Genomic DNA, 17959 nt, shown 5'->3' with positions numbered 1-17959 from the left:
AATAATTACCCTTTTTCAATCGCAGCGTATTGACCAAGGATTCATTTATAATATTTTGACAATCATTTATACAATAATGTATATAGTTAATATGAAATAATATTAAATGGTATAATGTAAATGAAATATTATTATAAATATGTTGTAATATTTTTTATATATTGTAAATAAAATGTAAAAAAATATATGTATAATTTAATAATAATTTCTAATAATAAATTGTTCTGTTTTATTTTATTAATCAGTATCACTGGTTGTACTACAGGCAATTAGTTAGCAAGTAATTTGACAATTAGATTTAATACCTGATATTTGATTTTTTTTTTTTTTTTTTTTTTTCCCAGTTTTTATTGTGTGAAACATTTTAATTTTAATCTTTCAATCTTTACCCCCCCCCCAGTTTTTATTGTGTCAAAATATATAACAAAGTATAAATTAAAGTATGTTTTTTTTGTATTTTATGTCAATTTAATATTAATTTAATATTAATAATATAATATTATTTTGATCTTTTTCCCCAGTTTTTATAGTGTATAACATTTTAATTTAAATTAATTGGTGGCTTTTTTTCCTCGCTTTTTTGCATTTTCTATCAATTTATTGTTAACCTTTCAATCTTTTTTCCCCCAGTTTTATTGTGTTGAAAATTAGAGTGTAAATTTACATATCATGGCCTTTTTTTGTATTTTATAGCAGTCTAATGTTTTTCAGAGGAAAAGCTTTTGTTGACAAAAAATATGAACAAATTAATGTTTTAACACTATGAGTTCTTATGCACTGGAGGATTAGTCTCAGTCTGTTCACGTCTCCTTTGTTTTCCTTCCTCCTTCCAGAGCTGCCTTCCTTCCTAAAGACACCGATGGATCTCACAATCCGTAATGGCACCATGGCCAGGCTGGAGTGTGCAGCTGAAGGCCATCCGTCACCACAGATCGCCTGGCAGAAAGACGGAGGAACGGACTTCCCGGCTGCTCGAGAGCGCAGGATGCACGTGATGCCGGACGACGACATCTTTTTCATCGCTAACGTAAAGACGGAGGACATGGGGGTGTACAGCTGCACGGCTCAGAATGCAGCGGGGAGTCTGTCTGCAAATGCAACTCTCACAGTCCTGGGTGAGTCGCACTCATTATTTTAATTAGTTATTATTCCTTATTCATCTTGATTTTTGTCTTTATTATCCCAACCAATCTCACTGCTCTTGTTATTTAATTTTAAGCTCCTAAAACTGTCAATGCTTTATAACGTGTCAAATTCAAGGCTCGGAGGCCAAATCTGGCCCTTTAGAACAGTTTTTCTCAAACGGGGGTACGCAATGGCACTACAGGGGGTATTTGAGAGAGAGAGAGGGGAAAATTCACAAAGGAAAGCATTAAAATACGGGGTTTTATAATGTTAATTTTTAGTTAAAAATGATAATCACACTGAGTATTACCAGCAACTCACAAAACAACAACAAAAACACATGCACTAAAAGTTAAAAATATTTACCATTACCAGCAACGCCCAAAACGACAACAAAGACACACTAAATGAGAGAAAATTACACAAGATCACTACAAAATACACAAAAATAACAGAAACACACAAAAACGACAACAGAAACACACAAAATAAGAGAAAAATATACGGAATAATAAAAAGAACAGTCAAACAACAACAAAATGACACCAAAAACACACAAAATGACAAAAAACACAAAATTATGAGAGAAATGATCTTGATTGGAACATGAACTGCAAATGCAGTGTACAAAGGATCAGTTTTAGTCTCACATCAGGACTAAATGATAAAAACTATATAAATAAATCTATTCAGGAGGCACTAAATACTGTTTCATTCAACTCTTTACAAAATTACATTGTTTAAAATGTGTTATCACTCATTCATTCCGTCATTTTGCTCTGTAGGTGTTTTTTTTTATATATATAGTGTTCTGAGCAAAATATTGTAGTACTTGGATTCAGAAGTTAGAGAAAGGGGGTACTTGAGCCAAATTAAGTTTGAGAACCACTGCTCTAGAGCATTTAGTTTGGCTCACAGGAGAAAGTAAAAAAAATGACAGAAAAAATGTAATCAATATGTAGATTACCAACTAATTTGATTGTAGACATTGCAGTCCCTCAAAATACACAAATTCAATTAAACTTTGCAGTAGGGCATGTTATTGTTGAAATTGCTAATTTTTTTGCCTAAAATATGCGGCTGCTTAGTGTCGAAGCAAAGCTGCTATTGTTGTTTTGTGATTATGTTGACGTAACTCTGTACGATATTTATCTTAGTGCTATAAAAAACGTCTACCGTACAATATAACCGTTTGTATCGCAAATTTAAATTGTGGTCTTGGTCCCACTTTGTTGCTAAAATATCATCAACCAGGCTAGTATCGGGATCAGCATTGGGTAAGTTACTTTGAAAAAGTAATTAGTTACAAATGACAAGTTACTTTTTTCAGTTACTTAGTTACTGTCTCAAGAACGTAACTAAGTTACATTACTTTTGGATTACTTCCTTGGGTTACAAAAAAAAGATTCAAATATGTATTTTTTATGTTTTATTAAAGCCATTTAAATAAAGGTCAACTATAAAGAAGTTGTTCAAAACTGTGTCAAATGAGCATAGGGCTGGGCGGTATTACCAAATATGTATAGTAATGCAACGGTTTCACGGTACATGGTATTTTTCATGCATAATCTGGTGTTCACAGCAGTTTCAACTGGTTGTGAGATGAATTACTTAGGATGGTCTATTTTCATGTCATGATGAGTAAATATTGTAGAATAATTCCACACTAGTAGTAATACAAGTCTGCAACTGCAGCCCAATGGCTCTTTGCCACGCTAGCTTAGCTTTAGCATTAGCTTGATTTCTAGCTTTAAATGCTGCATACTCAGTCGTGTGGTGATTTGTTATGGTGAATAAGGTAGTGTTTTGTTTGCAGCTCCACCAGGACTTATTATAGGAATTACAAATTGCGATTCTTTGCTCTCTTTCTTTTGTGTATTTCTGCCGAACTGCCGTCATGCTAAGCTAACCATGTCGCCTTGTCCACGAGTGTTGTTCTCCTGTAGCAGAGGCATGCGCACGCAGGCACATGCAGCTTCAGAGCTTTCAATTGTGTCTTTTTTATCCATTTGCACGTATGATTTACACCACAACTAACACCAGAGCGCTACTGTTTACCTTCCTATTCAGAAGTGCAACATTGAAAAGGGTCCGGTCTGAAATACGGCTCAGCGTAGCGTTCCGAAAGTTGTGTAATCAAATACACCGGTACAGCGGTATATTAAAAATTCATATCAAGACGAAAGCATACCGGTATTCGGTATGAACCGGTATACCGCCCAGCCCTAAATAAACATTAACATTATTATATCGTGATATAACATTTATTCTAAGGACAATCCACCATTCCATGAACCATCAGAATAGGCTACAGATGCCTGTGCCACACTAATTAATAAATTCCTCTCTTTTTTTCCCAGAAATCCCATCTTTCATGCGTCTCCTGGAGAATCGAAGTGTGGCTCGTGGTGAAACTGCCGTGCTTCAGTGTATAGCAGGAGGCAGCCCCGCCCCTCGCCTTAACTGGACCAAAGACGACGGACCTCTGGTGCTGACGGAGCGTCACTTCTTCGCCGCAGCCAACCAGCTGCTCATAATAGTCGACGCAGGCCCCACCGACGCAGGGAAATACACGTGCATCATGTCCAACACTCTGGGCACAGAGCGGGGTCACATCTACCTCAACGTGTCGCCGTCGCCAAATTGCGACACCAGCGCGGGCTACGAGCAGGACGGATGGACCACCGTGGGGATCGTGGTGATCGTGGTGGTTTGCTGTGTGGTTGGAACCTCCCTGGTCTGGGTCATCGTCATCTATCACATGCGGAGGAAAAGCGAGGATTACAGCATCTCAAACACAGGTCAGCAGTTTAAATGAATAATGAGGTAAATGTCATTAAATGTTTCACATCCATTTCATTTGATGAAATCAATGTCATTTTTTGGTCCTAGATGAGTTGAACTTGCCAGCCGACATCCCCAGCTATCTGTCCTCTCAGGGCACTTTGTCTGAGCCTCAGGAAGGATATAGCAACTCAGAGGCAGGAAGCCACCAGCAGCTCATGCCTCCTCTCTCTAATGGATACATGCACAAGGGCACAGATGGTGAGCACGTTGACGTCACGTTTTAGATTTGCATTTTATCTTTCCTCCTCACGAGGTGAAGTGTGTATGTTTTTCTGACTATTGTGTGAAGGCGACAACCTCTAAAACACTCAGTTTTCCCGTGCTTCTCTCACATGATGGCAGCCAATTTTAATTTTAAATTGTTGTAAGAAAATCCTTCAGTTACACAAAACAAATTGGCCCTCATTTTTCAACCGCTCGTACGGTCAGATCTGAGCGTACGACGTGCGTTGGCCCAAATTCACACAAGCCTCCTTCATTTACTTTTTATTGACCAAAATGTAAAGATTTGTCTTGATCAAATAGCAGGGATTTAAGCTTTGAGGCTGTGGATGAGTAAAACTTCAGTCAAACATCATTAGGCATTGGTTAAGTTAGTTAATGAGAATTTAATTCAAACCTCAGCCTGAGTCCGTTCCAGTAAAGAAAGGCTGTTCATCATGTTAATGATGATGGAATTCAGCCACCGCATTTATCAAAACCTGATCATTTGTACACGGGGATTGGTCAAATATGAATGTTCATGAATCACATGTTAGTCTTGTCGTACGCACAGATTTTTCACCCATTTTCACACAAGGTTGATAAATGAGGGCGAATGAGTTTGACACCTCTGCTTTAGAGGCTCTTTTTGTCAACTTCCAAATTTATTTATTTTATTATTTTTTATGATCATATACATATGTATTTTCATTAAGGGCCGAGTTGTATCTGATATTAGTAGTAATGGTTAAATTATCACTCACCTGTTTTTAAAAAGTAATTTATTAAACTTGCAATCATCAGAAAAGCAACATTGCATTGATAGAACATTTAAAAAAGAAAGGCGTTTTTGTTCCATCTTATTATTCTTTAGACCGGCTTACTTCATTTATTTTTTAGCGTCTTTTTCTGTTTCTGTGTTTGGGACCAAGTTTAGTTTGATGAAAAAAATTCCAAGTCAAATCTTGTCATTAGTAACAGTCTTAATGTTATTTATCTGATTGTAAATGCATGTAAGTTTTTAACTGGTCTTTTATTAGGTGGAGGCTTTCAAATAAGCCTCTTCCTGCTCATATTGAATGTATTTTTTATTGTTCTTCTCTAGTATTTGTTTTTCGATTGTTTGTGTTTTTTTGAATTATGTGCTAAATAAAGAAATAAATAAGTGAGCTCTGTTAACGGTTCTCATCTTGTGTCTAAGGTGTGTGTTATGGAGACACAGGCAGTGAGGTGGAAACTGACGGGAATGGCGTGCTGCACTGCAGGGTTGGATCTCTGTTCTCTGGTCACAGCAGCTTCCATCCTGGAGAGTCTCGGGCGGGAGCCTCTGCAGGTCGGTGTCATCAATGCGTTACAGTGTCACTTTTTAAATATACGTATACTCTAAATGTATTTTAACAATGTTGTTTTAAATTGTTCAGTAATTGTGGGAATGCGTACGTATTTTCACTTGCTATTACTCTGCCAATTTTTAACCACACCATTCAAATGTCATCATGTTCTGCTATTCAGTGACAATGTTGCTCTGACATTTGTAATGTAATATTAGGTTTTATGCTTTTGCTGTAACTGCTATATCTTTGTCAGTTTTGAACTCAGAGACACAATTTTAGCACCAACATGTTGTCCACTTTCTAATCCACAAATCTATGTACATTGTACAGGTTAAACAAAATAGATTTATATTTAAAGTGACCCTGTTTGTCATGCTGCATGTAAATGTAGCTTTTTGTTTGATTTTACCTTTATATTTCATATAAGGAAATCCATAAACCTTGCATATTTGGTATCATTTTTTTCAGGAGAACCTCTCAAATATGACTGTGAAGTATTTTCTTTAATATTGCATATTGTTTTAACACAGTGGATCTAAAACCACTATAAAAACTAAAATTCGAGTGGGAAAAAGTTAGGGTTTTTTTACTATAAAAGTCACAAACATTTTTAACTAGTCATTTTTATTGCTTCTATAGCAAATCTAAACTATATATTTCAAAAACATATATACAGATGAATCAAAAAACACAGTTATATATTTACAGTGAAATGCAAGCAATGTCTCAGGTGATTTTGTACAACTATTTACAAAAAAGTATGAATCACAAATACAGAGAAAGGCAAATTATTTGTGCCTCATTGTGTTGATATAAACTAATGTACTAGACACTACACTACACTCTAATCTCACTCACTACACACTAACTAAACAGTCAAATCACAGTAATAATCACTATTATCTCAAATCTCTCAACTCACCCTCTCTTTTTCTCTCTGTTTACCTGACGCTTGAAAACAAAATTCCCGCTATATGTGGACATTATGATTGGACAATGGCCTTCTTCTTCTCAACCAATACGAAACAGCTATAATGTGACGTTTCAGCGTTGTTCAAACTTGCTGCAAAGCACTTTTGCTTTCGTTTTAGAAGCGCTCTGCAGCGTCTCTCTGCATGGAGCCTGCACTGACAGCTCAAGAAAGTGTCACAAAAAACACGCGCACATTGTCTCTCAAAACTCCACTTCAATTTGGCCTATCAACATGATTTAAAAAGTCGTTTGTAGTTTGATATCCGCACTTTCGACACGGGTTGAAACGGAGATCCAAGGACGCTGTGCTTTTCCGCTATTTGGCTCTTTAAAACGATCATGTGATCAGGACACGCCAGCGCGTCAGTCGGCCCCAGCGGGTTAAGGTTTATGGAAATTAAACTGCTTTTGCAAGCCTTACCCCCAATTTCCACTGCATCAATAACTGCTCCAAAACCGCAACGCAGCTGATAGGATTCCATTAAAATCAATGTGAAATTCCACTGCATCTGAATCTGCTCCAGCACAGTTCCGTCACTGCTCCAGCAAGCTGGAGCCTTCTGCGGTAAATATGCAGCCATTATATTTTTGCCGGAGCTGTGCTGCAGCAATTTAAAAGCCTGTGCAGGACAGGATTTTCCTTATAAATAATGCATTTATCATAATTGAATCAGTAGTTTTACCCTAATAAGTAATATATATATACTGTATATGGGTGCTTGATTAGGTATCCTAGAGTGTGGCAGCTGCTGCTCATGAACCTTGAGGGAAACTGCTGTTAAAGCCTCTTTCTCTTTCTTAAAACCACACTTTTTGTGGGAATGCTTTGCAATTATCCCTTTACTTTGCTTCCACAAGTACGACTTTTACCCAAACACATATATGTGCAGCCTTCGCTCAGTGTGATCAGATGCTTCTATCTTCCTTCGAGCAACTTGCCCTGCACAATGTCTGTAAATTTGACTCTAAATAATTGTTTGTTAATTCCTTAGTGATGTTCGTTCACTGCCTACAAATATCTAAGCTTTTTGTAATGTGTACAAACTTGTGTTCATTGACAATAAACACTTAGAGCCAAAGGAGTTCGCAACTCTTTTTTGCATTTCCAATTTGCACTGTTGTGTTGGATTTAGTTTTCTGTCTTGCTTTGTATACAATAATTATGGATGACCTTGTACAGTACAGATTGTTTGACTTTAATATGTATATATTTTTTTCAGGTGGTGCAGGTTCGCTGGTCATTTGCTCCGATTGCTACGACAATGCAAACATTTACTCCCGTACACGAGAGTACTGCCCTTACTCCTATTTGGGGGAGGATGAGCTTCTGGATAAGACGGTGGACGGCCTGAGGGAAAGTGTGAACGATCACCTGCAACAGCAGGACGCAGCATTGGAGAACCTCCTCAGCAAACACGACTCGTCAGTGTTTCCACCCTCACACGACAAAAGGCTGAGCAACCACACCCCCCCAGAGCCGCACTCTAATGGTGAGACTTCAGGGAATCAAACATACACACTTTACGCTTTCACAGTTAATATAAACACAGAAACACGCTGAATATTTCACATATTATCACTTCATCCATAACTATACTCGCAATCAAGAGATTTGTCTATACTCTGAATAAAAATGTTATCCCTGCAAATCCCCAAATTTTTTTTTTTTTTTTAGTATCACATTTTTTTTAAAGTGGGAATAAAAAAAAAGTATATATATATATATATATATATATATATATATATATATATATATATATATATATATATAATTTATATAAAATGTTTCTAAAATAGTTAATTTGATTTTTATTAATGCTGAAAAACGGTTACTCTCTTTTACTTTATGTATTTGTTTTTCCAATGACTGTAATTGTATTATAGATAAAATCATGATATTTAGATAAATATTTTTCATGCATTGGTCAATGATGTATAGGAATTTCACTGTATGATATTTCATAAAATTAGGATAATCGTGCCAGATTTGCATGAGTGTTATGATGAAAATAAAAACAGAAATGCTCAGAAATGTTATTCAGGACAATACAAATAAAATAGGACAGAAAATAAATTTTAATATTTTGACTGACAGAAGAAATTTTAGTAAATAATAAGAAAAAATGAAAGTGAGCATATATATACTAAGTTACTACATATTTGGTATCTTCATATGCATTTAAACCTGTTTTAACTGAAATAATTGGAGTTGGTTACAATATTTAGGTGTCACATGACGTCATTGACCCGTTTATTTAAATTTTTAACTCCCTTTAAAGTTGCATAGTTAGCACTAGGTAAATAAACTGTAGCAGTTACAATGAATAATATAAATATGATTCCCATCACTTAATAAACACTATGTTATCCTATAGTGTTCAATAAAAAGTAACGATTTCATATTTATTCATTTATTTTATTTTAAAGAATGAACATTTAGGCTGCCTGAGGAACATTTTTCTGTTAAAAAAAAAAAAAAGTTTAATGTTGCCATTTTTCATTGCTAAATATAAATGTGATGTTTAATATTAGCCTGCAGATTTTGCTGTAATAATTTAAATAAATCCATTTACTCCAGATCCAATCATTGATAAAAACATAATGTTTTCCTCGAGCCAATAAAACACATTAACAATAAAAGCAGAATCGATTAACAATTGGCCCTATAGCGTTACAAGAATAAACTGAATCGTCTTAACTTAGTATTTATTGTATTAAATAATTAATAAAAGAATATTGCTATAAAACAGAATGATGTATTCGATACAAATCCAGTTGACTGGTTGAACTCTGCTTTTCCTATCGTGACCAATTATCCCAGTATGAGTAGAACGAGTGGGCACAGGAGCTCCATGTCAGCAGTTCAATAGCCTTCTGGCTGTATACAATACAAACAGTTCATTGATTCAGCCGTTTTTTTTATTTCTGGTCTTTTACGAGTCATTAAACCATGGTGAGGTTGGATTTACAGCAGATATTGATCTGGCGAATGCTTTTTGTTCAGATTTGTCGCGTCCTAATGGGTTGAACGCTCGAGGGAGGCGATGAATACGATCCGTCGTCAAAGCGAGAGAAACATCGTGTTTGTGTGTCTGTGTTCACAATTTCTGACTTATCTTCTTTAAATTCAGCCAAAGATCTTTATTTGACCCTCATCATCACGACACTACATGCTTCCCTTAATTAATGTTCTGTGAATAGCTTTCTTGAAAAAATCTCTTACACAGTTGACAAAAATAATTTATTCACTGATACTAAAATTAAAACCTTATTAAATGTTCATGATACTGTAAGGCTCATGTATTTTACTATAAAAACCTCACTGTTGCTTTAATACACAGAAGCGTGGGAATGCATAATAATAGGAGATTAAAACAAACAACAACAAAAAACTATAAACTTTATTTTAAAAGGTAAACATGTGCCTGGTTTTGCAGAGTGTTGCTACCAGACCATTTTAACTTGTAAGAATTTAAAGGCTTAACATTTATTTTATTATCCCCCGCCACAAAGTGTGGAAGGGGGATATTATAGGTTTGAGCTCTGTCCGTCCGAGTTAAAGGGGACAGCTTTTCTTAGAAACTGTTGAAGATAGGATAACTAAATTCAGTGTGTGGCTTCAGGATATCAATACCCTGATGGAGTTTGAAAATGAGAAGCGTGCAATTATTTTTTTACCCTTGTTCCGTTTTTTTTTTTTTACTCTATTCTAGGTATCTTCGATGGGGACAGCTTTTCTCAGAAACTGTTTATGATAGGATAACCAAATTCAGTGTGTGGCTTTAAGGCAGACATACACTGTGCGATTTTCGAATCGTGCGACTATTTTGTGGGATCGTGCGAGTCTCTGCTAGATCGTGTGTCGTGCATCGTGTAGTATACATGGGGTCACGAGAAGCGATTAACGCCTCACGACCAGCTCCCGATCAGCAATCGTAGGGTCGCTCCTCGTGAGGGTATCGCGCAGTTGAAGCAGTGCCACGGACCGGCTAACCGTAAACGCTCACACTGCGCGAACACCGTAGGACCGCTGTAAAATTGACAGACTGTACTGCCCACGTCTGTCCATTCAGCTCCTGGTCCATCACGTCGCCGTCTTTTCTTTTTTAAAGCTCTTTTTGCTGAGATTTACGAGTGTCTCTCCACTTCCGGGTTTTTCTTCTTCATCTGTTTTAGTGGCGACGCTTCAGCGTTCGTCTTCTTCTTCTTCTAATTTGTACGTTGCATTTCTGGAAACAAGAACCTGACGTGTCGTGTATGGACGTACAGTGTGAGCAGTCAGATCGTGTCAGAGTGAGAACATGAACCGTGAGCTGCGCACATTCGGGCTCGTCTGAGTCGCACAGTTTGAGCTGGAGCTGAGTGCAATGATCGCACAGTGTATCCCGGCCTTTAGGATATCAATACCTTGATGGAGTTTGAAAATGAGAAGCGCTCAATTCTTTTTTCCAGAGTTATTGCCCTTGTGCCGTTTTTTTTAAACTCTGTTCGAGGTATCTTCAAAGGGGACAGCTTTTCTTAGAAATCGTTTAAGATAGTTAGTAATTTTATATCTGATGTGATAATAATTTCTTATGTATACATCTAACTTCTTAGATTTAGGACATTTAGGAAAAGGTTGTAAAATCAAAACATTTCAAAGATGGCACCAAACTTTAGTGAAATTGTAATAATAAATCATTTGTACACCTTCTGAAAGATATTCTCATTGTTTTATGTGTATCTAGAGTTGGGATCAATTATAATTGTATTTGCGTAATTGATAATTAATTACAATTATGGCATAATTATAACTGTAATTATAATTTTAAAAATCTGTAGCTGTCGTAATTGTCATTAAATTGAGCAGATAATTCACGTTGTAATTGGCATAAAAATGAATCAATTATAATTGAACGCAAAACTGCAGAACCATGTTACAGTTCTATGTACAGTTCTACACATATGTAGATAGCAACTGATAAAATATGTTTCATATCAAGCTTTCCTACATTGTACTATTAAAAAAAAAAAAAAAAACATGAAATCAAGGGGTGAACAGACACAAAAAAAGCTCTGATGTCACCACCAAAAATATGAATGCCTATATTTTTATTGATTAGGAAGAATAATAAGGAAACCAATAGATAGGAAAGAATTTTGATGATATATATTTGTTTTTAGTGTATTTTACAGCTGATTTAGGACCTGTGATCATAAGAGATGCTAACAGGAAGGTTGACTTTTATTAAGTTATTCAGGCTCAGTAATTGTGATTCATTGTAATTGAACTTTAGTAATTGAGAACGTAATTATTATCGACTTTCTGAGGATAAAAAAATAATTGTAATTCAATTGTAATTGGAAAAAAATGCTGGTCACTGTAATCGTAAATGAACATGGGTAATTGAAAACATAATTGAAACTAAAACTCTTCTTTTGTGATCCTGACTTTTTTTTCCTTCTTTCTATAGAAGCAGGAAGTGATGAATCCATTAACCTGGTGGTTATTTTTCCTCTCACTGTGTTTGTCAGATTCCCTTTGCAGCAGAACTTTCTGGAGAGAAGGTGGAGATCCTTTTTCTAAAACCCCATCGGGGGCCCCCAGGCTCCCAGTGAGCGTACACAGGACGTGTGCAGCAGACAGATCTGTGGAGCAGAGTGAAGCAGACGTGGAAACGTGCAATCAGGACCACAGAAGTGCCTCCAGTAGGACTAACCCTCAGGTGTAGACCTCACACCATATTCTGCCCCTCCCTTTATGTTGCTGCACTCCCCCCCACACCCCCTTTACCCACTACCTCCAAAGTGACGCCTCAGAATCTGCCAAAGATGCTCTTTTGTACGTTTACATTGGCCTTGAACTCAAAAGGATCCGAGCAGTGACGAAGTCGGCCTTTCTCAGACACTCTCACTCCTTCAAAGACCTTTTTCCTCCTCCTCCTCCTCCTCCTCCTCCACCTCTTCCACTCAACAACAGGAGACACTTTTGAATGTATGCTTTAAAGAGCCACGTCTGATGCTCCCACAGGAGGACACAGATGCTGTTTTTTTGTCCTGGTTATAGTTTCTCTCAGCTACTCCTCGTCCTCGTTCAGCTCTCTCATTAATCAAAGGATCTCTAAGCAAACTAATGTAGGGCAGGAAAAAAAAAAAAAGAAAAAGAAACGTGGTCATGCAGAAGACGGGGGTGGGGGGGGGGGGGGATGTTCCCTGACCAGCAGATCTGGGTTGATCCCATTGGAAAGCTCCCACATTCCTCCAGACTTTTGGACATTTGGCAAAGCGATGCTATCCTGTAATGAGACACTGACACCAAATACGGTGTGTATTACTTACCACTATATCTAAATATATCCCATATTAATCTGTTCCTGTTTTTTGTTTTTTTATGTCATCTATCAGTTGTCTGTCTATATTTTGTGGGGATGATGTAGATGTTTTCTATTTGCACATAGGACAATCCTAGTTTTTCTGGCTGCTACTCAGTTTCCTCAAATTAATGAGTTTTTAAATGTTCTCCATTAAAAGAAAAAAAGATCTTTGTTTTGAACCTAGAATTTCATTCAAATGTATTTTATTAGTGATGCACCGAAATTAGAATTCCTGACCAAAAATGAGAAAACAAGACTAAAAACCGGAATAAGTTATTAGTCCCATTGCATTTATGGGTATAAATGTGTACTAACTAACCTCACTGAAATTAAAACATTGCAGATGTAAAAATTAATAGGGGTGTCCCGATCCGATATTGATATCGGATAGCGGTCCGATATTAGCCTGAAAACGAATATCGGATTTTATCGGAGTCCATCTAAAAGCTTCGATATATATTATATTGTATTTATTCAATTGTAGAATACTGTAGATATTATGTTGAAGGTTAAAATTAGTTGTTAATAAATGGGTCAGTTTTTCTCATTCCTGCTGTTGTTGACTGTTTGAGTAACCACATGATCAAGCCTTTTCTAACATTCCACACTACAAAATAAGTCATAAAAGTATGTATGACTCATGCTGATATCATATCGGATTGATTTTAGTATCGGCTGCAATGTCGGTGTCGTATCGGAAGTGAAAAAGTTGTATCGGGACATCCCTATAAATTAATATTAATGCTTCAGAAAGAAAAAAATCAATTAAAAATATGAAAATATTTGTTTAGCACTGACATTCCAACAATGCACAAAATGAAAATAAAATAAAAAAGTACACTGTTTAACTTGACCCCACTAATACATTAAATAATATTGTACAGGCCTATATAACTGACTGGGTTTCCAAGCATGTTCTTGTAGACGCACACGCTCTGTGTGCTCTGATTGCAGCGTGCATGATTTGGTGACTGGATCTCATCCCAGTAATGATCTTTACCATGTGGACCGAGTATTGCAGAGGATCTCTGTGGAACGTGCACCGCAGAGAGCTACACGTAACTACAGTGCCGACTTATTGACGCTCCGAATCCAACGCTTTAGTGCTCAGATGTATAGAAATACAACCACTCCGTGAGTCTGCAGACAAGCATGCGTGCTGACTGCGTCTTTACAACATCCTGTTTATGTCATTTTTGGCCAAAAATGCGCTTTTGGGCCATTTTCGTTTTTTGTTGGCTGGAATTTCAGCGCATCACTATATTTTAGAGACTATAATTTAAGGCTAGCAGACTTAATGCAGTGTGCATGCTCATTTAAATCAAGAATTTAACACAATTTTTCATAATATCACATTGAGTCAGCCATGGTTTTATCTTGAGATTGTGGAGACAAAAAAAAAGGTAGATTGTAATGTATTATTTTGTACTTGTACATAGGCTAGATAAATCCTGATTATTAACTTGCAGTCAAGTTCCATATATAATGTGCAGTAATTTAAAAAAAAAAAACCAAACATCGGGTGAACAATGAGAAGTTTTTGTTTTACTATCGATCGTTTGGATCACATGATTTTTACACTTGAATTATTCAAAAGGCAAATGTCAGTTTGAGATTTTGAAGAATGCAGTGGAGGTTCGTCAGGTTTGATCACATGAATCTATTTGATTTTAATCGGCTCAGAATCAGTCGAGGTTTATATTCATCATCATCATCAACCCAAAGATCAAACAACATGCACCTATTTAAAGAAACACTTGAAGGAATGAATGCATCCAGCTGCAATGACATTTATTTTTATTTTTCTATCATTATGTATTTTGTAGATCAGGTACAATCACTATAATTAGCAACAGGTACTTTAAACTTAGACGTCAGTATGTTCTATATTTTTTTACATTTTTACACCAGATTGCCTTTTATTTCAGTATGTTTATATGTTTGTTTTTTTTTATTTTCTTACTGGAATAATTTGATATGCTTTGATGGTACGGAATGTTTTTTTTTTTATTTTTTATTTTTTTTTGGTACGAAGTAAAAAAATAATAATAGTAATAATAATGGTAAATAAAATGTCATATTTTTCATTGTAACTGGGATACAAGGTCTGACTTTTCCATTGGTTAATGACTCTTTATTTGACTTCCAGTTCATATTGCTATAATGCGAGGATTGGACTCATTTGATTTCCGGTGTCGAGACCAGAGGTGACAAAAGTACTCGTCTTCAGTACTCAAGTTAAAATCTAAAAAGTACATGCTACTAATTGTACTTAAGGGAATAAGTAAAACAAATGTCCTATCAATAATAAGACAAAGTTTTAAAACCAGCAAATTCAGTATATTTAATTTTTCTAAGAACTTGTGTAAAACTGGTAAATGGAAGCAAGTTAAATCTGTTCCCCTTTATGAACACCTGGAGAATTTAGCACTCGTTATAGATGAAACCTGTAAATAAAAGTGTTTCTAGGAGGAAAAAAATGCAAATGCTCAATTAAACCCAGAGCATCTTTGAGTTTAACATTTTTAAAAAACCTGAAAAAGTTAACCATGAAACTAAGAGACCTGCCTAACAGAAAAAATGTTGCTTCTTTTTATGTCGTGACGTCATCTTCGAAGGTCTTAAAAGTAACGAGCTCATTTTTAAAATGTATACAGTAAAAGTCAAAAGTCGCCAAAAAAATACAAATACTTAAGTAAAGTATAGATAGCAGAAATAACTACTTAAGTACACTAATGAAGTATTTGTACTTTGTTACTTGTCACCTCTGGTCGAGATCAATAAATACATGTTGGAAGATTCCCAGACAAAAAGTCCAACATTTTAGACTTTAGTTGTTTTTATTCCTAATAATATGTTACGGTTTAATTTATTCACACAACTTTCCCTGGAAATTTACTTTGAAGTTTACCTTTGATCTTCGGATATGTGTCAACTGCCAACTCTCAGTCTTCCTCAGAGGCATTTACTGATCGCTTTGATGTGTCCTTATGAGTCTTGATAAAAGTTGTTTTGAATAAATGAAACCGTAACATATTATTTATTAAAAAAAAAAAAAAGAAGACAAAATGAAGTCGCTGGAATTATTGTTTCTGATGCCGACTAATAAGAAGATTGACCAATTGGATGACTGAACACTCAGTCATTTAGCAGCATCTATTTTTTTGTGTTTGTTTTTCTTCAGGGATGTCATTTTCTGCCTCTTTGATGGCGCGGCACTTTGTTCAGTCATTAGCAACAAGCAGTCGGTCATAATGACAGAATTACAGCGTTGTTGTTGAGCACTGAATTGAACAGAAATACGATCTGTGTCAGGGTCAAGAAAAAAAGATCAAAAGCAGCATGTGTTCAGATCCTGGTGTTGAAGGAAACGTTATCATTTGTTTTGATATTTTGTCTCTTGTCAAATGCATCCCTCACATTTTCTGTCATTGGTTCATTCGCAAACGTAGAAACTAAATCTGAAGAAGTTCCATTCCCGTATTTAATACAAGTTATTTTTATTCTTGGCAGCAGATTTCTGTAGTTTTCTGATGGTCAGAGTTAATTTAAGCCTCGTTTACAGTACATCCAAAAAAAAAAAAAAGTCATCCTCGTTGGGCTGTAAGTCCATGTCCAGGGAAGCATTGATCCAGTCCATGTTTAATGTTCTTTCGAAGCCTAATGAAAGTCAGCATTTGCTGTTTTTTGTTTTGGTTTATTTTCCTTTCTTTCAAACGTCCGTTATGCTTTTATACCAAAGTTTAGCTGTGACTCCTCTGGCACTGTCCAATGCTGCTTTTTTATTGTATTGTTGAAGTTTTACTACTTCGTTTTTTTTTTTATTTCATGTTCATTTGTTTACCTGTATATTGTGTAAAGCATGTGTAAAAGAGCCTTTTGTTATATTGCCTATATTCAATACAATAAACCTGAATCCTAAACATTTACTCTGTGTTTTTAATGTATGCCTTCACACTGTAAATTATTCAACTATATCAATTCTCCTGAAACAATAATTTAGTTACTGTATGACAGTGGTTCACCTCCTCGCCCGAATAGTCCCTCCTATCTCCTTTCCTATCCACTTTTCCTTCACCCCCAGAAGTGTTTAAGTAGTGGCCATGATAAAGAGCGTCCGAGTTCTCTTTAAGCTTAGGAAAAGAGGTTCAATGCTTCCTTTTTTTACCTCCTTTAGCCTAGGAAACACTGATGCATCCTGTGGCTCAAAATGTCTCTGATTTCTTATTCTTGAACCACAGAGTGTCTGTTTTATGTCAGTTATGATCTTGTAAAATGTTTTACATATAATAATATATGGGTTTTAGATTATTTAGAGTTGTTCAAGACACATTTTTGCATTGAACTCGCATGATATCCATTGGTTGTCAGCGTTCGGGTGTGCGTGTCCCTTTAAATGTTGTCGCCGCAAGGAATTGTGGGTAAGCATTATCTCGTCTCCATTGGTATGGGATGCATCGGCTAAAGGAGGTAAAAAAGGAAGTATTGAGCCTTTTATTATAGAGATTTTATTACATAAAAATCTGTTACTGTCCGAACTGTAAGTAATTTGTGATTGAGTTTAGGTAATTGACTATGTAGTTGTCATAAAAATTATATAGAAATTGTAAAGAGTAATTTAACGCAAAACTGGGGAACCATGTTACAGTTCTACACATATGTAGTTAACAATTATTAAAATGTGTTTCATATCAAGCTTTGCCACATTTGACCAATTAAAAAAAAAAGAATTGAGGCGTATACTGACACAAAAAAAGGCTCAGATGCCCAAACCAAAAATATTAAAACCTATATTTTAATTTATTAGGAAGCCTACCAAGGCAACCAATAAATAGGAAAGAAATTAGATGATAGATAATTGTTTTTAGCGTATTTTACAGCGTTATCATAAGAAATGCTAACCTAAGGGGAAGCTAAAATTATTAGGTTATTTATTTCAGGCTCAGTAATTGAAGACGTAATTGTAACTGAAAAATGTAATTGACCCCAACCCTGGTAAAATGGGTTCCTACTAATATTTGAGTATAATAGGAAGGTGAAGATTCCCACCAGCCTGAATACAGTAAAAAGCATAGAATCAAGCACCAGCAGTGTGTTTTCCTGCTCTTTAAACCTCTGATGCTCTCC

General features: G+C 35.8%; 1 protein-coding gene across 1 annotated transcript in view; it reads left to right on the top strand.

The window, feature by feature from the left end:
- lrig2 (leucine-rich repeats and immunoglobulin-like domains 2) overlaps positions 1 to 16761 on the top strand; it is a 29943-nt gene extending 13182 nt beyond the window's left edge. The window contains exons 13-18 of the mRNA XM_028446409.1: positions 834 to 1115; positions 3486 to 3926; positions 4018 to 4170; positions 5375 to 5506; positions 7700 to 7969; positions 11994 to 16761. Coding sequence (XP_028302210.1) covers positions 834 to 1115; positions 3486 to 3926; positions 4018 to 4170; positions 5375 to 5506; positions 7700 to 7969; positions 11994 to 12190 — 1475 coding nt within the window. The 3' untranslated portion in view covers positions 12191 to 16761. The remainder of the gene's footprint in view (positions 1 to 833; positions 1116 to 3485; positions 3927 to 4017; positions 4171 to 5374; positions 5507 to 7699; positions 7970 to 11993) is intronic.
- Positions 16762 to 17959: the final 1198 nt, after the last annotated feature.

This window comes from Gouania willdenowi, chromosome 5 (assembly GCF_900634775.1).
Source record: "Gouania willdenowi chromosome 5, fGouWil2.1, whole genome shotgun sequence".
Classification (NCBI taxonomy): Eukaryota; Metazoa; Chordata; class Actinopteri; order Blenniiformes; family Gobiesocidae; genus Gouania; species Gouania willdenowi.
Note: the sequence above shows the minus strand (reverse complement) of the source record. Positions and strands in the feature narration are given on the sequence as shown.